Raw genomic sequence first — 23933 nt, forward strand, 5'->3', positions numbered from 1 at the left:
TGCAAAGAAAAAGCCATGTCTCAGACTGGCCAATAAAAATAAAAGATTAAGATGGGAAAAATAACACACTGGACAGAGGAACTCTGCCTAGAAGGCCAGCATCCCGAAGCCTTCTCTTCGCTGTTGACTTTGAGAATGGTGTTTTGTGGGTGCTATGTTCAACATTGGAGGGCCAAGCACAGGAAGTAGCTCTTTCAGTAGTTTAGTTGGAATAGGGTCCAGTATGCAGCTTGAAGGTTTAGAGGCCATAACTATTTTCATGAATGTGTGGATTTCATGAATGTGTCCATTGCAGGATAAAAAAAACTTGAGTGTCTCCAATGATCCTATGACCTGGCAGTTTTGTGCAGACTCAAGACAACTGAGCTTTGGAGAAACATGCAGATTCAAAGAGGAGTCTAATTTGCTTTCTAATGATCGTGATCTTTTAATCGAAGAAATTCATTAAGTTCACTGCTGAAGTGAAAGCCATCCCCTCTCTTGGGGAATTCTGCTTTTTAGTTAGCTTTGCGACAGTATCAAAAATACATTTAGGATTGTTCTTATCCTCAATTAGGTTGGAAAAATAGGATGATCGAGCAACAGTAAGGACTTTGATATCACACAGTACTGTCTTTCCAAGCTAGTCAGAAGACTTCCAGTTTGGTGGAGCTCCATTTCTGTTCCATTTTTACTGGAAGCTTGCTTCAGGGCTCGGGTATTTTCTATATACTAGGGAGCTAATTTCTTGTGTCCAATGTTTTTGTTTTTAGGGGTGCGACTGCATCTATGGTATTACCAGTGGCGACCCATCATTCATGGCAGGTGGGGCTTTGAACCCCACATTTGTTGCAAAAAATTATTGCCTGTTTTGCAGGTTATTTTGGCATTCATGTGTCACATATCAGTTTGCAAACAATACAAAATACAAACATGGTCTAGTTTTTGTTTTCTTGAGTAAGGCCGCTCAAATGCAGGTGTTTCAGCCTAGCTCAGTGCTTTCTGTGGTGGTGGGGCAAGCCAGCAGAAAATACTGAGCGTTGCGCGGTGGTTGGCTCATTGTTCTGTCACTCATGGGGACACTACGTAACCGCCAAGTCTAAGGGTAGACCTCACATTCTAGCCCCTTGGATGCTGCCATAGCGTTACATTGGAAGTGCCCATCCAAGAAGGCTTGAGGTCATTGGCCACAGATGCCGTCAAATCACAATATATCTACAGTAGCTTTGATTGGACTGATCATGTCAACATCATACATTCAAAATCTTATCTAGCAGTTATCTTCATGAGTCAAGTCCAACAATCTACTGGCAAATCCTTTTTAATCCTTGTCATATGAAGAGAAATTATAGATAAAATGTATCGGTGCTCGTCGGCCATTGGACATAAACATTACACAACAAGTTGGAAATCGCAAATTCACCTTTGAAGAATAATAATACTAAGTGTATGTTGTGTGGTAAGATGTTGGTAGCCCATGTGCCTCACCCTAATAATTTGGTCTATTTACCCCTCTTAATTTTTCCTACTGTTCTGACTTGGTGTTGCACATGTAGGCTATAAATCGGTTTTAGAGAAATGTAATCATTTAATATTTTAAGAGCTTTCATTGTCTGCTTATATGCCCCCTTTATTTATCTTACGGTTCTTACTTGGTGTTCAGGGAGAACACTGTAAGAACGGCCCATGTTCTGAATTCTGTCGCTGTACATTTTAAAGTGCTAAACAAATAGTTATATTGCCTATGTCCATCCTAGCTCGCCCATTGTCTTAATTGAAATTACGGATTGCCTCTTATCCGCTTGTCGTCCCATTATGACATAGTTTGTACATCTCAATTGTCAGTAGAAACCGCATTTGTTTAAGCAAGTCAGCCATATCAGCTATGTTTTTTTAAAGGCAGTAAATGAGGCTGAATTAACTATTTCACTGCCAGATAGCCAGGTGTAGCAGTGGTAAGATGTTGGGCCAGCAGTTTGTGGTTACCGTTTTTCACTGTTATAGTGCAATTAATGTACAGTGCCTTGCGAAAGTATTCGGCCCCCTTGAAATTTGCGACCTTTTGCCACATTTCAGGCTTCAAACATAAAGATATAAAACTGTATTTTTTTGTGAAGAATCAACAACAAGTGGGACACAATCATGAAGTGGAACGACATTTATTGGATATTTCAAACTTTTTTAACAAATCAAAAACTGAAAAATTGGGCGTGCAAAATTATTCAGCCCCTTTACTTTCAGTGCAGCAAACTCTCTCCAGAAGTTCAGTGAGGATCTCTGAATGATCCAATGTTGACCTAAATGACTAATGATGATAAATACAATCCACCTGTGTGTAATCAAGTCTCCGTATAAATGCACCTGCACTGTGAGTCTCAGAGGTCCGTTAAAAGCGCAGAGAGCATCATGAAGAACAAGGAACACACCAGGCAGGTCCGAGATACTGTTGTGAAGAAGTTTAAAGCCGGATTTGGATACAAAAAATTTCCCAAGCTTTAAACCTCCCAAGGAGCACTGTGCAAGCGATAATATTGAAATGGAAGGAGTATCAGACCACTGCAAATCTACCAAGACCTGGCCGTCCCTCTAAACTTTCAGCTCATACAAGGAGAAGACTGATCAGAGATGCAGCCAAGAGGCCCATGATCACTCTGGATGAACTGCAGAGATCTACAGCTGAGGTGGGAGACTCTGTCCATAGGACAACAATCAGTCGTATATTGCACAAATCTGGCCTTTATGGAAGAGTGGCAAGAAGAAAGCCATTTCTTAAAGATATCCATAAAAAGTGTTGTTTAAAGTTTGCCACAAGCCACCTGGGAGACACACCAAACATGTGGAAGAACTCTGGTCAGATGAAACCAAAATTGAACTTTTTGGCAACAATGCAAAATGTTTTGTTTGGCGTAAAAGCAACACAGCTCATCACTCTGAACACACCATCCCCACTGTCAAACATGGTGGTGGCAGCATCATGGTTTGGGCCTGCTTTTCTTCAGCAGGGACAGGGAAGATGGTTAAAATTGATGGGAAGATGGATGGAGCCAAATACAGGACCATTCTGGAAGAAAACCTGATGGAGTCTGCAAAAGACCTGAGACTGGGACAGAGATTTGTCTTCCAACAAGACAATGATCCAAAACATAAAGCAAAATCTACAATGGAATGGTTCAAAAATAAACATATCCAGGTGTTAGAATGGCCAAGTCAAAGTCCAGACGTGAATCCAATCGAATCTGTGGAAAGAACTGAAAACTGCTGTTCACAAATGCTCTCCATCCAACCTCACTGAGCTCGAGCTGTTTTGCAAGGAGGAATGGGAAAAAAATTCAGTCTCTCGATGTGCAAAACTGATAGAGACATACCCCAAGCGACTTACAGCTGTAATCGCAGCAAAAGGTGGCGCTACAAAGTATTAACTTAAGGGGGCTGAATAATTTTGCACGCCAAATTTTTCAGTTTTTGATTTGTTAAAAAAGTTTGAAATATCCAATAAATGTCGTTCCACTTCATGATTGTGTCCCACTTGTTGTTGATTCTTCACAAAAAAATACAGTTTTATATCTTTATGTTTGAAGCCTGAAATGTGGCAAAAGGTCGCAAAGTTCAAGGGGGCCGAATACTTTCGCAAGGCACTGTATGTTGCACATGGTGACCTATGACTATCATCCTAACATTGTTGGTGCCGACGTTGATTACAATATCCCTATACTCTCTACGCTTGCCAGTTTTAGCCTTAGCCAGCACCCTCTTTAGATTAACCTTTACGTTGGTAGCACTACCCCCTGGTAAACAGTGTATGATCGCTGGATAATTATTATAAGTCTAATATTGTGGGTAATGGAGTCACCAATGACTAAGGTTTTCAATTTGTCAGAGCTAATGGTGGGAGGCTTCTGTGGGTCAGACCACGTAACGGGTGAAGGAGAGACCTGAGAAGGCTCGGCCTCTGACTCTTTTCTGAATGGGGACAACCAGTTGAAAGTTTTTGTCGGCTGAATGACCAACATCGGTTGAGCATGCTGACAAGTATTACTTTCCAGAAGCCTTGAGAAAATTGTCCGGCTGCGGGTACTATGCAGGGGGATTTATATTACTATCTGTACTTACTGGTGGCACAGACTTTCATTCTTTCTCGCACTTGCATAACAATTGCATCTGAAGGTCACTCCAAAACGGGCAGTTTTGTCACAACACAATGCCACAGATGTCTCAAGATGAGGGAACGTGCAATTGGCATGCTGACTACAGGAATGTCCACCAGAGCTGTTGCCACAGAATTGAATATTGTCTCTTCCATAAGCCGCCTCCATTTTAGAGAATTTGGCAGTACGTCCAAAAGGCCTTATAACCAATGCCAGCCGAGGCCCTCCACATCCGGCTGCTTCACTTGTTGGACCCGGACAGCTGATGAAACTGTGGGGTTGCACAACCAATCAATCAAATTGATTTATGAAGCCCTTCTTACATGAGAATTTCTTCACAACCTGTCAGAAAGCGTCTCAGGGAAGCTCATCTGCATGCTCATCCTCCTCACCAGGGTCTTGACCTGATTGCAGTTAGGCATTGTAACCGACTTTAGTTGGCAAATGCTCACCTTCGATGGCCGCTGGAGAAGTGTGCTCTTCACGGATGAATACCGGTTTCAACTGTACCGGCATGTATGGGTGACAGCATGTATGGGTGAGCGTTTTTCTGATAATGTTATGAACAGAGTGCCCCATGGTGGCGGTGTGGTTACGGTATGGGGAGGCATAAGCTATGGACAACAAACACAATTGCAATTTGAATGCAGAGATACCGTGACAAAATCCAGAGGCCCATTGTCATGCCATTCACCTGCCGATATCACCTCATGTTTCAGCATGATAATGCACAGCACCATGTCCCAATGATCTGAACACTATTCCTGGAAGCTGAACATGTCCCAGTTCTTCCATGTCCTGCATGCTCAGACATGTCACCTATTGAGCAGGTTTGGGATGCTCTTGATCGTGTATGACATCGTGTTCCAGTTCCCGCCAATATCCAGCATCTTTGCACAGCCATTGAAGAAGAGTGGGACAGCATTCCACAGGCCACAATCATCAGCCTAAACAAACCCTGTGCAAAGGATGTCCAGCTGCATGAGGCAAATGGTGGTCTTGGTGGTTTTGTTCTGATCAAAACTAAGAGAAACTTCAGTCCTGGTGACCTTGTGGTCATCGTCGATGACACCGCCCCAAGGCACTCTTGGCTAATGGGGTGTGTGGTGGAGGCTTTGCCATGGGCCAATAGTCTTGTCCGGAGCATCATGGTTAAGACCAAGACCAAGACCAATAAACTCTGTCTGCTCCTTGAGGCGGAGGAGTGAGACACACACACACACACACACAGTGCTCCATCTTTGAATCATGTGCACCTCTGATTCGTTGATGTCGTACTCTTACATTTTTGGACGTCAAATGTTGACATTTTTTGGAAGTTGAACACCTGAACACTTCAACTCAGACAGATCTATGGACTCTTTTCCTCTCTTCCTTGTATATAGCTTGTATATAGCTATGAACTGTAATAGTGCTCTGGTATAGAATGTTTTGTGTATTGGCTCTACGTTTGAATATTAAGTCATTGTTGTGCATTCAGTGCAGTTAACAATTAGGGGCCGGTATGTTAGAGCCGATTTGGACATATTTGTATAAAAGACAGAACATACAGAGCTCCATGTACGTTTGTGTAAATATATTAAATATGAATGTACATTATGAAATATTAGGTACGTACCTTTAATGATTTATATTTACCTGATTGAGATATATTCATTTGTTGTTAGTTTTTGGCCCCCCCTCTTGCTCATTCATTGTACTGTGGTAAGTGTGTTAGGATAAAGGCAGGAAGTTGGGCCTTCGGGGGGAGGAGTCCTAGCTAGATGTGGGTATAGTCTTTTGACCATACAGACATACAAACAGGTCATATTATGTCTTTTCCATGTCAAGAAATCTCTGCTTTAAGTTGATTGGAGAATCATTTTTTTATTAGATGAGAATAAACCTTTTTGTTGCACCATATCCCCTGGATCTCATTGAATGTTTTGGGAGTTTGGAAACCTTGAGTGTGATCTGTATGCATACGAAACAACCCCTCTTCAGGCTAGAGCAGTGGCTATGGTAAAGAGGAAAGGAAGCCACTACACACGCCTCTACCCTTTTTCTTTTAAAGGTATCTGTGACCAACCGATGCATTACTGTATTCCCAGTCCAGAAATCTATTAGATTAGGACCTAACGAATTCATTTCAATTGACTGATTTCCTGTAGCTCTATGAAAAATCTTTGAAATTGTTGCATGTTTATTTTTGTTCCGTGTAGTTTTGCTCATATTAAGTATGAGTTTTAAATCAGTAAGGGCTTCCTGCACAACTGCAAAATCGGACTGCAGCCTTGTCACAGCCAGGTCAGCAGTTTGAGTACATAAGTATGATACGCATATAATAATTATATATATATATATATATTTTTAACAGATTGAGCAATATACATTTTATATATAGTGAAAAGAGCAGGTCCTAGTATCTACCCCTGCGGAACACCTTTATGTACTTCAAGAAATTCTGACTTAAAACCATCAATCACAATGAGTTCTGTCACTAAGATGAACAGGTGTCAGAGTTCAGGCCAATCGAGGACAACTGGTATAATAAAATGGCATGATCAACAGTACTGTAGGCCTACAGTATTCACTATGGGACCTTCAGAGACCATTTTTTCTTTCAACCTTTTTGACAGCTTCTGCTTAAGACACTCTGAACTGCCCTTACTTTGTTTCATGTTCTCTTCCACAGTTACAACACATTGCTCCTTGTTTATTCTCTTCTGCTAAACAGTCTCCATCATCATAATCTTTCCCACAGCTTGGCTTCTCCCATGTGCAGACACTCGCTACATGTCCAAACATTTTACAGCAGTTACATTGTAATGGCCTGGATATAAAGGCTCCCACAAGATAGTAGACCTATCCCAGCTCCACTCGGGTAGGGAGACACTACGCATACATTATTATTTTTTTAAACAGGAAAAACTTCATGCCATTTACCACACAATTCGTCCTTCGTGCATCAACAACTCCCGTTCGGATTTGGGAGAGGCGAAGGTCGAGAGCCATGCATCCTCCAAAAACACGACCCTGCCAAGCAGCACTGCTTCTTGACACACTGCTCATTTAACCCTGAAGCCAGTGTTGGAGGAAACACCGTACAGCTAGTGACTTCATGTCGAGACTCCAGAAATTACTGCTTTGACAGGTGCCCTGCTCCGTAGATCAAAGAAAATGCATAAATTTGGGTGAGACCCAACACACACCTTTTCTAATCCGCAGAAACACACAAAATGAAAACAAGCCCACTTCTCGTGATCTTCACCGATTTCACTTTACCCAAAGTGTTCTCCACCGTTTTAAATGCTTCTAACAGATTCACCAAGTCTGGCATACATTATAACAATTTTAAAAAACGCACTCCTACCAGATATGGAGTATGAACAGATCTTGACATTTTCCACAGCAATTTGGCTCCTTTTCCCATTTATTTTGTACAAAATTCATCCTTTTGCCACCCCCATCCGATGAACGTTCCACATCTGCTTCCGCTATACCATCCTCCCCATTGCTCCTTGCTTGCAATTAGGTTCCTTTTAAATAGAACGTAGTGTTCTGTCACAACACACAGGATCAGGGTCTGAGTGTCACGACCAGTGTAGCTGGGTTTCCAGGGCTCTAATCCTGACGCCCAATTTTACTGCTCAGATTTGACTGAGCCTCACTGCTGTAATTTCAGTCAAGTAGAGGCTTAACTGAATGAACAACAAATACTGAATGTAATATGACATTTTATTAAACAGTTTTGGGAACGGTCTCATTTCCGAGGGAAGATCCTCAGCCAGGTGATGGCATGTGGGGCTGCTGGCATCCAAACTGCCATGCTGGGTGAAAGGTTTTCCAATGACTGGCCTTAAGGTTACAGGTGGTGGGGTTGTCCAAAACGGTTGCTGATAATCAGCAAGTGAGAGAACAAAGGGTAAATTGACATACAAATACATCCCAAGATTTACTCCCATTGGTTGAGCAAGGTGAAAAATGCCAGAGTGAGCCCATAAGTTAAATAGCAAGCATGAGGAAGGAGCATTATTGTGCCGTGCTTAGGCTATAAGGTAAATAGGTGAATGACATTCCGCACATGGGTAACAGGAAAAAGAAGAAACAAGATGCTATGCTGATGATACGTTTGTATTCATTCCCACTATGCCGATAGAATAGGAAACAAAGTGAATTGTTATTCTTACTGAAGTTAAATGAGCATTCAGACCAGCCTCTCTGTTGAACTTTCGTAAACTACATTGCAGTTCAGTGTATAGCCATCTGTCTACATTGGGATTTAACAACCCATCAGTGACTGAGAACTGTTATATTACAGCATTTCATCGTGGGAGAGCCAACAGAGATACCCTGACCCAGTGATTTTTGACCCTCAAGATATACTTGTCCTAGGGAAGAGAATGATATTAACGCCCAATGACAGTGACCCGTTAGTTATTTGCAATATAATTCATTTTAAACAAGAATTTAACAAATTGTTGTTTATTTTGCAGGATAATGAAGGTGAAAAGTGAAGAGGAAGAATGTGATCAACAGAAATAGTTGTGATAGTCACACCGAGAACAATACCCCAGTGAAACAGACCCGAAGGTCACTATGATGTTTCGGTGAAATTAGAATACTCAGGACACTTGTGTCACTGAGGAATCAGAAATTCCACATCATTGTAGTGCCACAACAAGAACCTCAAACGACAAATGTGACCTAGGTATACAGGACAACAGGATAGTTAGAATCAGAGAGTCACTGTAAAACTAGAACCTCAAAGGAAGACTTGGAACTTTCAACAAATGCAGCAGGACAAAATGAGAGTAAAAGAGTGAGAAATGGTCACTGTAGTACCACTAAAACTAGAACCAGAAATGTAAGAGGAACTCCCAAGAAGTGCACGACAAAATGATAAATGATCTGGGAGAGAAATTCTTTACATTATGCAGAGATCACAGTAGCAATAGAAAATGGATGCTACTGTAAACCATTTGAATCCTGCTTATGGGCAATTTAGAACACACCAGTAGATTCCTTGTCAAAAAGTGTATGTTCTTTTGCATTATGTCCTGTAGGATCATCCGCAGATATAGTGGAGAGATGCCATACGAGTGCTCAGTGTTACAAGCGCTTCATTTGAAATTCTGACCTCATCAAGCACAGACTGGTCCACTCTGACCAACGACCATACTCCTGCCCCATCTGTGGCAAAAGCTTCAAGCTGATGTTGACAAGCATCAGGTGGTGCATGAAGACATTCTTCCCTTCGTCTGTGCCTAGTGTGATAAAGGCTTCAAGCAGGCAGCCTGCCTGACAAAGCATCAGAAATTCCACAGAAGAACCCTTCGGGTGCACCATCTGTGGGTGCAACTTTAAATGGGAGGTGTCACTAAAGGACCATTTGCATTTCCACAAGGGTGGGATGACCTTTGTCTGCCCAGAGGAGTGCTGTGGAGGGCGACTTCAGCCATCGCTCAACCTACCTGCAGCACTTTCGTACACACAAGAAGTATGAGGAGCACTCCTGACAGTTCTGCAGTGCTGAAGCATGAACGCACATACACTCAACAGCACGGGTCCGAAATCTAGTCTGGCTGATACCAAACTCGACGTCTTCCTGACTTCAGAGTCTAGAAAGGGTCCTTGATGTTATAGGCACAATGCATCTAATGAAGAGGGCTGTGCTTTTTTGCTGATTGGTTCACTTGTGTCTTTCTCACTCCGGCACCCACATGTACAGCCATGCACATTTTTACATGTTTTTTTTTTTACATTCTTTGCTTCCACAGGGAAGGGGTGGATTTTAGGGGGGGGGTTTAGGGTATAAGTGGTGGTTGGATGGAGACATGTTGGATGGGTGGGGGAATGGGAGGCTCAGGATGGAAGCTCATTTTTGTTTCCAAATTAAAATGATCAACACTTTGTATTTATGTAATCTCCTCCTCCAACAGTGTTGAGTCTGTACATATGCATGGACCTGTTGTGTAATGATCAAATATGGAGGTGTGGAGGTCATTTAAATCAGCCAGATACACTCAAACATTACCTACTTTCCCAAATTAGGGTGGTGATCTGTACTTCTAATCTACAGAGCATATCTCAGCCCTATCTTTAGAGCAGACAATTGAGAGGATTATGCCTTACTGACAGACCAATGGACACACAGGCAAAGCCCTTAATCTCTGGTGTAGTTATAAACATGTCAGGGGCTCTGTAGAGAGGCTGAATAGTGTGTGGTAGTGTTTGTTGAGTGGAGGGAGGGGGCAAGCCTGGAGTCCACCAGGAACAGGGCAAGCTGCCAAACTGAACTCGCTGACACCCCTCCAGCTCCCTGAGCTAAGGCCAACATTCGGACGGGAGCCAAAGGCAGCTTAGCCTGGCCAACTGGATAAATGTATGGATTTCTGAGATCTTTCAGTGCGTCAGATTGCGGCCCTCCTGTTAGCCACACACAGCCATGCCAATGCCTTTATTGGAGTCAAATTTCAAGTGTATCAGGCAGGAAAACTAAACATTCCTGTGGGATAGAATGAAGCTCAACAGAACCAGAAATACACAGCATACACACGGCCTATGGAATGGTATTCTGATAAGTACATGAGATTGTGCTTTCCTGGGCTTTACCAACCCGATATTGAAGACCCCCGATATTGAAGAGATAGATTTTTGTGGTAACGGAACCTCACACTAATGTAGCCTCAGTGTTCGCTCCAAGGCCAAATAGCATTGTTGCTGCACATAGAAGCTTTCTCCTGATTGATAGTCATGGACACAAACTGCAATCAAAAAACAAAGTACTGCTGCCCCCAAGAGGATTGTGAGGCAATACATCCAGTTTCACTGTTGACGTCAATACTGTACTGTCTCAATATCTCTACATGCCATGTTGCTGCTTCTTTACAATGGTATTCATATTAATCAAGGACAGGTGAGACAAGATACAATGGAGCTAAACAAATTCAGATACTATTGTTTAGTCAATAGAAAAGTCAAACGTCTGCCACAATTTCTTATCAGGCTCCAATGATTCATGTCCACAGGGCTAAATATAGGCTTCCTGGCAAATTATCATGGGGAAATCATATTTAGAAATGGGGCAGGAAACAGTACAATTATCAGTAAAACAACTGACGACCATGGGCAATTAAGGTACTAGGAAGGAGGAACAATTTAGAACCAAAGGAACTGCTATAGAAAGTAACCCCTTTCCTGTATTCAGTAAAATTTCAGGTTACGACTGAAAAGGGGTAAGGAAAATCATGATCACGAATGTTTAGAATTTGACAGTTGTAATATTTAACTCTTCCCTCAAACTCAATGTGTGGTTTGTGCGTTTCAAATGCGATACAATAAAGTGCAATAACCACCTCAGAATGACCCAAAATAAGGATTTGAAAGAATTTTATTGAAATATGTCCATTTCAGACCTAATCCCTTATGGTTTCAAAAAGCGTGCTTTGGGTTTCAGTGCCAATATCCCAGACTCTCCTCCGAAGCCATTTCTAGTCATATGAAAACCTATACAACAGGTCATTTGGCACATTCAACTCATACCATAGTGTTCTGAACTGGCAATTCATACTAAAAACAACTTAGCTCCATATCTGAGCAAATAAATGCCTTAACCATCTTTATTGATGAGAACGGCATCAAAATAGATTTGACCGCAAGAGAAATGTATACAGTAATCCTTTCAGAATGTCACTATAAAACAACTCACTCCGAGATGAAAAGTCACTTATTCAAAGGGTTCCACGGTACCGGGTGATGCTGAGAATTGATTCTGGTCACGAAACATTCAATCCAGGGGCAATCTCAAATCGGCCCCAATAATCAGCATTGTGATAAATGAATCTCTGAGCATTGGCCATGTTTGGATTTCAGGAGATACATTACATTGAAACATCTGAGCGCATGGATATCCCATTTGAAGTGAGTAAGAGCCCCCTCTCACGTCGTAACCAAAGACTTTAAATTTCATAGGGCAAATGACGTCAACTAAATCAACAATTCTTTGTCAAATGGTAAGTAGAACATAATCAAATGATTTTGCTGTTTGCTCGATTCATGGGAGAGCATTATTTTGCTATTAATGCTGGTCAGAAATAGTTACCATAGAGGTTTTATCAGGCCTGTGCTTGGATTTGTATTTCCTTAGGAAGCGGTTTTAAGTAAAGATACAAATACTGGTCATTGTAACATTCATAAAGCACGAACTCTGATGGACAAAGGGAAACGTCTCATTTGGACAAAACCCAGGTAAGAGTAACAAGATTAACTATTTATCATATTCACGTAGAAAGGTCGATCAGAAAGGCATTAGTTGACTAGACCAAAATTTACTGAACAGTGATTTTGGGAGAGCTCAGTGACAGATTCTAAAAACATTACAGCGTTCCTGATCATTTGTGAGTTCAGGACACAAGATCTGGAATACTTTAGCCTGGCAGATACAAAGATAAATCATCCACTCCATTTGGAAGATAGGCGAGGCTGGTCTTGGGTTAACAGTCTTGACAATCATGTAGATGAACAAGTACTAGATATAGGAAATAAAACCCGTGTTTAAGAGCCAATTGTTTGCATGAATTAGAGGGAAATTATACTACCAATATATTCAAGTACACTTTAAAACAGTCGCAAAGAAAACAGTTACAATGGTAAAAGCTGCTGCATGGGGTATACTAATACTGTATCTTCCAACTTGTGATTAAACAGACTACGTTAGGTCAAAGCACCGATTATTTCATCTTCCCTGTATGCATTAGTTGATAAAAATACAAGGATCCAAATTTGCCTGGTGTACATGGCAGTTGGTCTGGCAAATTGGTTAACTGCATAGGGAAAACAACCTCGACCCATTGCATACAGGCATAGCCAAGTACCATCACCGTAACCATATGAAAAACAAATCCGAGCTTGCCCTGACTGGTGGTGAAAAAACACTTTCCCAGCTTGTGTTAACCCTTTAAATTCAGTAAGCTCCTATCACCTGAGGCTGCTCTTACATGATGTCCTTCTGGTTAAGACATTTGAACAATATGTAAGAAAAGCCAAGCAGAGGCACCTATGCCTGACTGGATTTTGTATAGCATTGTCTTTATTAAATTGATGGGGATAGGTGCATCTCTTTAAAAAGGAAAGAAAATAATGAACTGCAACAGATGGACAATTTGATTGCCAAGGCAGTTTTTGCATAAAATACTGACTAACATTCAAGATGTGAAGAAAAAAACAAAAACAAGACACTGCTTTGTAGTACTGATATTGAGTGTAAAATAACAGAACTTGTTACTCCTATAGAAGAACAAAAATGAAATAATAAATAAAAAAAAAACAGTAAAAGAGTTTAGAACCTTCCATTTCAATATATGGGGAAAAATGTGATACCATAATTCATTACATTTTATCTGTTCTCAAACAAACTATTTGCATTTGGCATAAGATCTGCCGACTCCATTTCAGTGTCACCACCACGGCCCAGTCTACAAACCAGGAAAGGCTGTTTGGAGATCTCCAAAGAATGTGTTTATTCCATTTTGAGAGATCTCTGTGCACTTAGGACAGAGTATGAGAAAGAGTATGAGAAACAGCACGCAAAGCTTTTCCGGATGCAGTGTAGTTACACAGAGATCTGGCCAAACATGCCAGTGTCACATCTTCGAAAGAAAAAAACAAAAAGAAATGTGGTCTGCTTTGTCCTCACTAGTGCTTTTGGCCCCAATGAGGGGAATCATCCATCCCTTCATGGCATATTTAGGAATAATCCCTCCCTTCATGGCATCTTTAATAAGTTATTTTAGAGCTAACAGAATCCAGAGTTTCTCTTCGGTTTGCAGAGAGAAAAGAGAAAATGTCAACCAGTCCAGTTTTGAAGTTGCTGTTGATCATACTTTGCTATAAGTTTCTTTATATGTGACAGTTTGCTGTGTAGATATTCACAGCGGTTCTTCTCTTGGCTATAGTTCGGATTCGTCTGTGAAGGAAAGTTTAAAAGTTTTAAATCAGTGTTTGTTGAAAAATGACCTGAGCAGCTTTATGAGAAACAATCGTCAGATGCAAAGATTACCTTTTTTATTTTACGATACTCTTGGAGTATCTGGTTGTGGATTGTCTAAAAGAAAAGACAAAATGGCAAAACAATTAATAAACGTGTCAATCAGTGATTGTCAGAACATTAACTACAAATTAATTCTGAAGTTGAACATTGGAATAATAATAACACAACACCATATTGAATCCTGAAGTTGAACATTGGAACAATAACACCATATTGCAGCTTAGGTAGAACCGTAGACAGTATGCGTCAGTGGGCCAAAGGGGTCGTACCTTGTACTTGTCTGTGCCTTGTTGGAGCTGCTTAAGCTCAGTGTCGAGCACAGTGAACTGCCGGGTGATGCCCTCTATCCGAGCGTGGAGGCCCCGGTACTCACTATACTCAGTATTAAAGTAATTCTTGTATGTTTGACGCTGCTCGGAAGAGCCAATCACTGTATACTCCCTGTTCAGAAAGAGGAAACAGAATGCAGAACTAAGAGTGGAGTACTTCAATGAAATAGCTTTCAATTGCACAATTTCCTAATACATGTGGTTTATTAAGAGGTAGGAAGTGCTTACAATAAATAGTCTGCCATCTCAGTCGATGACAAAGGAACACTGGTGTTGTTGCACATTCCATTAAGATCTGAAAGGAAGCACAAGGTTACTTTGTAAGTGAAGTTTAACAATATCGATTCTATGACTCCAAGTAAAACTTTTTGGGCTAGGTAGTTAATATTAGCTACAGCTAGTCTACTGTACCTGTGACAAAGCTTAGGTATTTCTCCTCCTATAGTTTGTCCTCAAATATATAAAAAAAAAAATAGTGAGCCAACATGTTCAGCACTTTCACTGATCAAAACTCGTTTTATGGCCCGCTTGTTCATCTGCAGCCGACAGTGAGCAATATTTTAGGGAACATCAAATTGCTCTAAAATTGAAGAATCGAATTGCGATACATATCGTATCTGCTCCTAAGTATCGTGATAATATATTGTGAGGTCCCTCGCAATTCCCAGCCCTACTTTCTTAATTGAAGCCAATAAACTCACTGATCAATTAGGGCTTCAATTCACAAGAACGCAGAAATATACAGTACCAGTCAAAAGTATGGACACCTACTCATTCAAGGGTTCGTTACTTTTGACTATTTTCTACATTGTAGAATAACAGTGAAGACATCTAAAAACTATGAAATCATGTAGTAACCAAAAAGTGTTAAATTTAAATATTTTTTATTTGAGATTATTCAAAGTATCCACCCTTTGCCTTGACAGCTTTGCACACTTGGAATTCTCTCAAACAGCTTCACCTGGAATGTTTTTCCAACAGTCTTGGAGTTCCCGCATATGCTGAGCACTTGTTGGCTGTGTTCCCTTCACTCTGCAGTCCAACTCATCCCAAACCATCTCAATTGGGTTGAGATCGGGTGATTGTGGAGGCCAGGTCATCTGATGCAGCACTCCATCACTCTCCTTCTTGGTCAAAAAGCCCTTACATAGCCTGGAGGTGTGTTGGGTCATTGTCCTGTGGAAAAACAAATGATAGCCCCACTAAGCCATAACCAGATGGGATGGCGTATCACTGCAGAATGCTGTGGTAGCTACGCTGGTTAAGCGTGCCCTTGAATTCTAAATAAATCAGTGTCACCAGTAAAGCACCACCGCACCACCTCCATGCTTCACCTTGGGAACCACACATGCAGAGATCATCCGTTCACCTACTCTGCGTTTCACAAAGACACAGCGGCTAGAACCAGAAATCTCAAATTTGGACTCATCAGACCAAAGGACAGATTTCCACCGGTCTAACGTCTCTAACTCATATTTCTTGGCCCAAGCAAGTCTTCTTATTGATGTCCTTTAGTAATGATTTCTTTGCAAAAATTTGACCATGAAGGCCTGATTCACTCAGTCTCCTCTAAACAGCTGATGTTGCAATGTGTCTGTTTCTTGAACTCTGAAGCATTTATTTGGGGCTGCAATTTCTGGGGCTGCTAACTAATTAACTTAATCTCTGCAACAGAGGTAACCCCAGGTCTTCCTTTCTTGTGGCGATCCTCACGAGCCAGTTTCATCATAGCGCTTGATGGTTTTTGCAACTGCGCTTGAAGAAACGTTCAAATCTGTTAATTTTCCGGATTGACATGTTTTAAAGTAACGGACTGTCGTTCCTGTTGAGTGTATTGTTGAGTGTAGGGGGCAGTATTATGATGTTTGGATGAAGAACGTACCCAAAAGAAATTGCCTATTTCTCAGAATATTCATAAAATTGTCAGATTAGAAAACTCTAAAGTTTCCAAAACTGTCAAAATATTGTCTGTGAGTATAACAGATCTGATATTGCAGGCGAAAACCTGAGGAAAATCCAACCCGGAAGTGCTGTTTTTCCTGAAAGCTTTCTGTTCCATTGCCTGCCTTCGCTCCATTTAAAGGGATACCAACCAGATTAATTTTCCTATGGCTTCCACATGTTGTGAACAGTCTTTAGACAGTTTCAGGCTATTATTTTGAAAAACAAGTGAGAAAGATCACATTGCGTCGTTGGATGGCTGGGTGCCAGCAGCATTTTGCATGTGCAACAGCTTGGAGCAGACATTTTCTCTCTCTCTCCTATCAAAGAAGCTATCGTCCGGTTGAAATATTATCGATTATTTATTGTAAAAACAACCTGAGGATTGATTATAAAAACATTTGACATGTTTCTACGAACTTTACGGATACTATTTGGAATTTGTCTGCCCGGTCGTGACGGCTTCGTGCCTGTGGATTTCTGAACATAACGCGCCAACCAAATGGAGGTATGTTGGATATAAAATAATCTTTATGGAACAAAAAGGAACATTTGTGTAACTGGGAGTCTCGTGAGTGCAAACATCCTAAGATCAAAGATAAGATTCATTAAGATCAAAGATAAGCGATTCATTTTATTGCTTTTCTGACTTCCGTGACCAATCTACTTGGCTGCTAGCTGTTTGTAATGCTTTGTCTGCTGAGAGAGAGAGGTCCTTACATAAATACTTGGTATGCTTTCGCTGAAAAGCTTTTTTGAAATCTGACACGCCAGGTAGTTTAACAACAAGCTAAATTGCGTTTTGCTATATTGCACTTGTGATAACATGAAAATGAAATAATTTTAGTAATTTAATTTTGAATTTGGCGGTCTGCAATTCAGCGGATGTTGACGAAAATAATCCCGCTAACAGGATGGGTGCATGAAGAAGTTGAGAATGCCAAGAGTGTGCAAAGCTGTCAAGGCAAAGGGTGGCTACTTTGAAGAATCTCAAATATAAATATTTTGATTTGTTTAACACATGATACCATATGTGTTATTTCATAGTTGAAGTCTTCACTACTATTATACATGTAGAAAACAGTGAAAATAAAGAATGTAGGCATCCAAACTTTTGACTGGTAGTGTAGGTATAGGATTCATTCATCCATTTTATCAATTAATTTAAAATTGGGACGGATATGTTGAGTAGATGTCATCTTTCCATTTTGCAAAAGGTCTCATTTATCACCAAGGTCGAAAATTCATGAGATGGAATCATGCTTAACAGGTATCCCTTCTGCCAATCGTTTATCTAATAGTACAACGACAGACTTTTCTCTGTACATTTATAGGGAGGATGAGATCCACACCATAGCTTGTACATGTCTCACCTGTGCTGCTGTGTGGAATACTACTGCTCTTCAGGTTCTCAGGGCTGGAGGTGATGTCACAGGCTTTTCTTGGCTCAGGAACACGCTCCTCTGCTCCTTTCCTCTCCTTCTCTCTCGCTCTCCCCCTCCCTTCCCTCTCTTTGGACTTTTCCTTGTCTTTGTGTTTTTTGGATTTCTTCTTGGACTTGCCGTGCAGGGAGGGCAAGGTGCTCTTGCTCTGGGGCCCATCGAGGCCGGTGTGTCCGAGGGACGAGAGGCCCAGGGTTGGTACGGACAGCACTGCGGGCCCAGAGAAGACTGGTGGCTGGCTCAGTCTCTCTGCTACAGCGGCCTCTTGGCCCTCACAGTCCCGGCCATTGTGGCTGGAGTCGTTACTAACGTCGGAGAGTGGGTCGAAGGGCCGGTGGATGTCAAGTAGGGGGAGCTGGGAGCTGGACGTCACGCCTTCAACCGCTGGCGCCACAACCACTGCCCCACTCCCCTCCTTTCCATTGGACGAACTCGGCTTGCCATTTATTGGCACCGCTGTTTTGTTAGCCATGTGTGATATCCTGGGCTTTTTGTTGGCCAGAGGATCGATGAAATCTGAAGCAGGTCGTTTCTGGCATAAACAGAGTTTAAGGCAGAAAATTAAAAACGGAAAAATGGACTCACTTCAACTAAGGATTCGAAGAAAAAACATGAGCAGATAACTATCACTGACAGATTAAGATAAAGAATATCTACTAAAATCCTGAGTATTAACTTTAAGCTCGTGCTGGTGTGAAGCAGGTCAGAGTGAAAGGGATCTCTCAGCCACATTGGGAGTATGATGACTAGGGATGGGCATTTCACTATTCAAATAATCTCAATGACATTTCTTTCCAGATAGCAGGATAGCCCCCCCAAACACATGCTTTTCTCTTGACCAGAATTACAAATGCATATGGCAGAAGTAAACAGCAGACACTGCTTTTCTCTGTAGTTTTTCCACTAAAAGCAACAGTCAAAGAAGTCTGATTTTCACCTTGATTGGGCTTATTCAGTCACAAAAAAAGGTGTTTTGCAATGATCTGTGTCAGGTCTTGTGGAAACTGTTAGGTGTGTGTCTTTACCATTTGAAGTGGGGAAAATAGAATACCAATGTCAGGGCAGACTGGAGTAGAGGGCTAAATGCGCAGCAGGAGCTCACAGTTATAAAAACTACATTCAAAAGTTTGCTATATTAGATTAAGTATCTCAAATGTCATGGTATATCCTTGTGGGTAATATCACAAGGATAACGTAATTTCATTTATAACAAAGCTTTTTCATTGTCAAAATAGGCCTTAAAAGAAAAGATCTGCAAAAATGAACACCCTCTCAAGTAATAGAATTCTAACGTCTGTTCAGATATCTGGAAAACAATGCCCATCCCCAAGGATGACCATCCCCTTTCCACACAATGCATGGTACTGTACTACTAACAGACTACATTTGACCCAACCTACACTAACAACTTTGGAAGTGGCTGACCTAATCACAGTGGAGCAGAAAGTACTTGGTTATGAAATAACACTGGGTACAGTTTGGAGCCCCGTGGACCTTCACGGCTGCATAACCTGTTTAGTTTGGTAGAACTCCTCGAACTTCTCTCACCAAACCCAGACTGGCCACATAAACCCACCGAGGAGCAGTTGTGTATGTTTACAGCGAGTGTTCCAAAACACCCTCTTTTCAATGAACACCAGAACCAACTGTATGTGTACGGAGGAGGGTGTGTACTTGCTAATGCTTAAGAAGGGAGGAAACAAAGGACATGCAGTGTCTCAGGAAAACTCAAAGGGGAGTCTGAGTAACTACAGTAACTCCTCTTAATGGGACCAAACAGTGGAAGGCCCTATGAGGACACTCTGTAAGGAGTGGGAAGTAAGTGGTTAAGAAGGGGAGGAGCAGGGGCATGGAGATGCGAAGTAGAAGAAGAGATGGCTCACCTGCGATGGGGAGCTGCTAGCCAGCTCTTTGGGAGGGCTCACTGCAAGTGGGACCTCAGCTGGAGGAGCCACTGTGGTGGTGCTTGGAGTCTGACACTGGGCCTGACACATTTTCCTAAAAAAAACGAGTCAGAAGCTGAGTCACCACAGACATAAATAATACATTGCGTGAGACCAATTCAGACATTCATTATTTTGGAAAAACTTCCTGAGTTCAGGTTAAAGCTAGTGCACAAGTACATTCATTGAGTTGGCAAGTCTGCCATGTAACTAGTTCTGAGTCAGTGTGTTCAAAGCACCAACTCAAAGGTAAATTCTCTCTATATTTTTTTATTACCTTAGATTTGTGTGCGTTGTGAAATTGTTAGACCTTACTTACACTGCTAAAGCTATAAATACAAGCATTTCTCTACACCTGCTAAACACATGTGACCAATACAATTTGATTTGACTCACAGTTCCAATGGACCTGTGACATTGGCACATGACCATAATATGGTGGCCTTGCTCTACATTCTGTTATTTTCCTTGTCTCAGACAGAAATACACATTTAACTGACCTGGTTAAACAAGTCAGACATCATAAATAGATATCTGGCAAAGCCTTGGGTGAGATGCTAAGTATCCACTGCTAAATAAAAACACGGTATACAGAGGTTGTGTGATGTGTACATCAACAGAATATTATTTGCGTATGTTGGTAGAGCGTTGACAGTAGGGGGCAGTGGGATACAGTGGGGAATTATCCAAGTCCTGCCCCTACAGAGGGAGAAAAAAAATGCGAAAGAGTAAGAAACGCTAGAGGGGTGGGGAGAACAGCCTAGGGAAGAGGCTGGCTGCTGTGCAGTGGTCCGGTCACAGCTGAAGACTAAGGAGCCTCGACTCAAGCGTCAAGCCTGGACCTTGAACCAGTGCCACCTCACACATGGATCAGCATGTGCTGGAACAGTGTTGCATCACATGTCTTCCAATCATTTTTCTGCACTACACTTGCATGACCATAGCTGGTGTTCAAACATTGTGGGAGGGTGTTTAGCTGATAAGCTAGCCAAGGCTCAAAGTGCAGTCCAAAAAGACATACGGTAGGAATCTCTTGCTTTTGGATGAATTCCACAGAAACATTTAATCATTGAGAATGTGAAATATTCCCTGCTATATTGAGTCCAACAATTTTGGGTCAACTCAGTAAACCCAACTAAGCACGCTGCAATGCCTGTTCTATATTTAGCTGCAAGCTACATTTCCTTACTGCCCCAGATCTTGAGAAACCAGATTTTGCCACTGGCAGTTGTTGACATGTGGAACTGTACACAAAAGCACTGGTTTTAATATGGCATGCAATATAGTAATATAGCGCCACCTAGCACATACCGAACAAGGATCCTCTTCAGAAGTTGCTGGTCTCCCTCAGTGTAGCCTGGCCAGTCCTTCTGAATGTCCTTGAACAAAGAGTCCTTCAATGTGAAGGTGTTGTCTTTCACATTTAGGTTAGCCACCTATAGACAGCAATCAATACATGACATTAATGCCATGACAGTATTCTGGAGGAATGCATTTTCTAAACCTATCCTCAAGAAACGCACCATTAATACCCTGCAACACCAGCAGTGAGTTGTTTGCAGTGAGCTGGAGGGCTGGCCTGTAACCACAGGCTAAGCCCCTGGCTCTAAGGGACTTCTAATAGGTGGTTTGGGTCGTGTGACTAACTTATCTGTTGAGGACACTGGGCTCAGAAGGGCCATGGGTCTGCCAAGCTCCAGTACAACTAACCTGTTGTGAAAGACACCGTACCCAAAGAGCGTGACTGACTTGACTGACTTAACTAACCTGTTGCAGGAGGCTGTCCAGAGAGTCCTTGTCGAAGGGCAAGAGGCCATCCTTCTGCAGGCGCAGGATGAGCTCAGGCTTTCTGTAAGGCTTGAGGGCCAGCAGGTGGGTGAGGCGCTCCCTCAGGGGCCTCTGCTGCGCCGTGCTCTTCTTCGCCGCACTGCTAGAGATGATGACAGGCCGCGACGTCCGCCGCGATGGAGCGATGTCAGACAGCCCAGGTGCCGGTTTCCGGATCTGCACCTTCTTACCTGATTAGAACAGAGACATGGCTGTGTGTCAGAAAGGTTGGGCTTGTGTGACATAACCATGAGAGGTTGGCTTTGTAGTGAGAAGTTGTTCGTAATCAACCTACAGTACATCTTCAAAAAGGCACTTAAAAGCCATCAAAATGTTTAACTGAGAAAAGTACACATCGTAAATGAACCCAACTAGTCTATATAGGTCACCACAGTACAAATAGTTGAACAAGCTGCTTCCTGGCCAAACAGCTAAATTAAACATATCTGTGAACCTATGATGACGTTTCTGTGGTGAATGGGCAGTTAGGCAATTGGTTTGGTGCCAAGTCACAGGCGTGACATTGTGAAGCTCTGAGCTCCTAAACATCCTGCCAAGTCAGCCCCTTGGGCCCTACACAGGGAACCATGAGCCTGCAATTACACAAACAAAGAGCTCAGCCACTTTTCACCAGAATTAAGGTCATGTGGAGATAAGAGTGTGACTAAGACAGCTTGGGACTCAACGGAAATGACACTACACCGTTTTAACTTCCTCTCCAACAAGTAAATTGCAGTGTATCCTAAAAGCTTAATAAAAAAAACAATGCATAATAGAGATTCTGCAGTTTGATTTCTAGGTACATTTGTTTCTGTTCAGGGCTGCTATGGCCTTTACTGAACTGCAGCAGAACAAGTTTCAGTATGCAGCTCTCCTGTGACTAGTAAAAAGCCCACACAGTATGTTTGATGTTCACTTGAAGCAGCCCTGCGTGTGTGTTTTCAGTGTGGAAATGGCATCTCTACCCTGGAGGAGGCTGGATAAGAGTCTAAAATCTTTCCCACTGGACAGGGCCACACTAGGAGGTCGGAGCGCTTGACTGATGTGGAAATAACCCACATGTTCAATAAGAGCCTGGCTGATGAGCATGCTACTGCTCTGACTGCCTGGCGTGCTTCACACCCTGATATGAGACAGTTTACCAGGGAGCGGCATTCACATGAAAATGTCCCTCCCACTGAGTCAGCATTCACTCACCCTGGATGTAAACAGACATGTGGGAACATCTCAAAAAATAAACTTGATAAATCTTGTATGCATCCATCCTAGACTAGGGCTAAATTAGTAGCTCGTGTTTTTGACTGATTTGGGTGTAACCACAGCTCAGTGTAGACAATGCCTAAGGGCCTTACCCACGTATCTCCCCCCAGGCTTGATGACGATCGCACCCCTGCTGCGGGTCTCCTCCTCTGCCTGAGCCATGCTTTGCCTGGCCTTCTGGTAAGAGTCGTCCGTGGCACACACCGTGATCTTGTCCTGGATTCCACCCAGGCAGTCCAGCTGAATGCTCCCCTCACTGAGACAACACATAGGAGAAAGGGTTAAACAGACAGATCAACAGGTCAAGTAAGTGACCCCCTACCCTTGCTACCACTGAAGGAAAAAAACTAAGGTGAAACACTGTACTGCCTATAAATACTAGTGAGGAAGTACATTCAGTAAACGTTTTATGCCCAACGCTCCTAGCCGGGTTAATATTTATGACATACTGCCTTGAGGGCATTATAACTTGATACTCTATTCAACAGTGGATTCACACATTAACAAACCAACGTTGCATTAAATCCTAATCTTTCCTGGTTTTGACTTGGTTTCCTCCTTTAATTCCTCCTAACTTTGATGATGGTTTGGCAGAGGATGAAATAAAGTTGGCAGCTCTGCCTCCGGTTTATATTGGAATTAGGGGCTCATAAACATCCAGGGTGATGGGTGATCTCCAGCCAAACACATCTCATTAGAAATGGTTGAGGACATGATAGGTGTTAAAACACTAGACAGTCAGAGCCGAGACTTAGTTCCTCTCCTTACGTCAATACGCAAACATCTGACTCAATTCAATACATCTGCAACACATTGTTCTTCGATCAGACTTCAGAGGCAGATAGGCCGAAGACCACTAGAGCAGATAGTACTCTCCTAAAAAACAATCCTGTTCAGCTCTTAACCATGTTAACAAACTCCTCTGCATGGGGCCATGGTACAGAAGCTTCAATCCAAAATAGAACTTTAAAAGGGTGTTAAATGTATATATAATGTGTGAATGAGTGACGAATGTGTGCATGTGTGATATGTCAGAG

The 23933-nt window shown here is 42.1% G+C and overlaps 1 protein-coding gene across 4 annotated transcripts in view; it reads right to left on the reverse strand.

Annotated features, from left to right (window-relative positions):
• Positions 1 to 11478: 11478 nt before the first annotated feature.
• Positions 11479 to 23933, reverse strand: part of ell (elongation factor for RNA polymerase II) — a 41902-nt gene continuing 29447 nt past the window's right edge. For 2 of the 4 annotated variants that reach the window (XR_016496228.1, XR_016496229.1), the window contains 9 exons: positions 22989 to 23152; positions 21577 to 21827; positions 21121 to 21245; positions 19750 to 19864; positions 17798 to 18398; positions 14712 to 15659; positions 14424 to 14595; positions 14164 to 14208; positions 11479 to 14070 (listed from right to left, as the gene is read on the reverse strand). Coding sequence is in view for 2 of the 4 variants with exons in the window: in XM_021603834.3 (XP_021459509.3) it covers positions 13951 to 14070; positions 14164 to 14208; positions 14424 to 14595; positions 14712 to 14778; positions 17798 to 18398; positions 19750 to 19864; positions 21121 to 21245; positions 21577 to 21827; positions 22989 to 23152 (1660 nt within the window). In the remaining 2 variants the exon portion in view is untranslated. The remainder of the gene's footprint in view (positions 14071 to 14163; positions 14209 to 14423; positions 14596 to 14711; positions 15660 to 17797; positions 18399 to 19749; positions 19865 to 21120; positions 21246 to 21576; positions 21828 to 22988; positions 23153 to 23933) is intronic. The other 2 variants (XM_021603834.3, XM_090235549.1) reach the window with 1 other exon arrangement.

The sequence above is a fragment of the Oncorhynchus mykiss genome, chromosome 5 (assembly GCF_057628025.1).
Source record: "Oncorhynchus mykiss isolate SJ-2025 chromosome 5, ASM5762802v1, whole genome shotgun sequence".
NCBI lineage: Eukaryota > Metazoa > Chordata > Actinopteri > Salmoniformes > Salmonidae > Oncorhynchus > Oncorhynchus mykiss.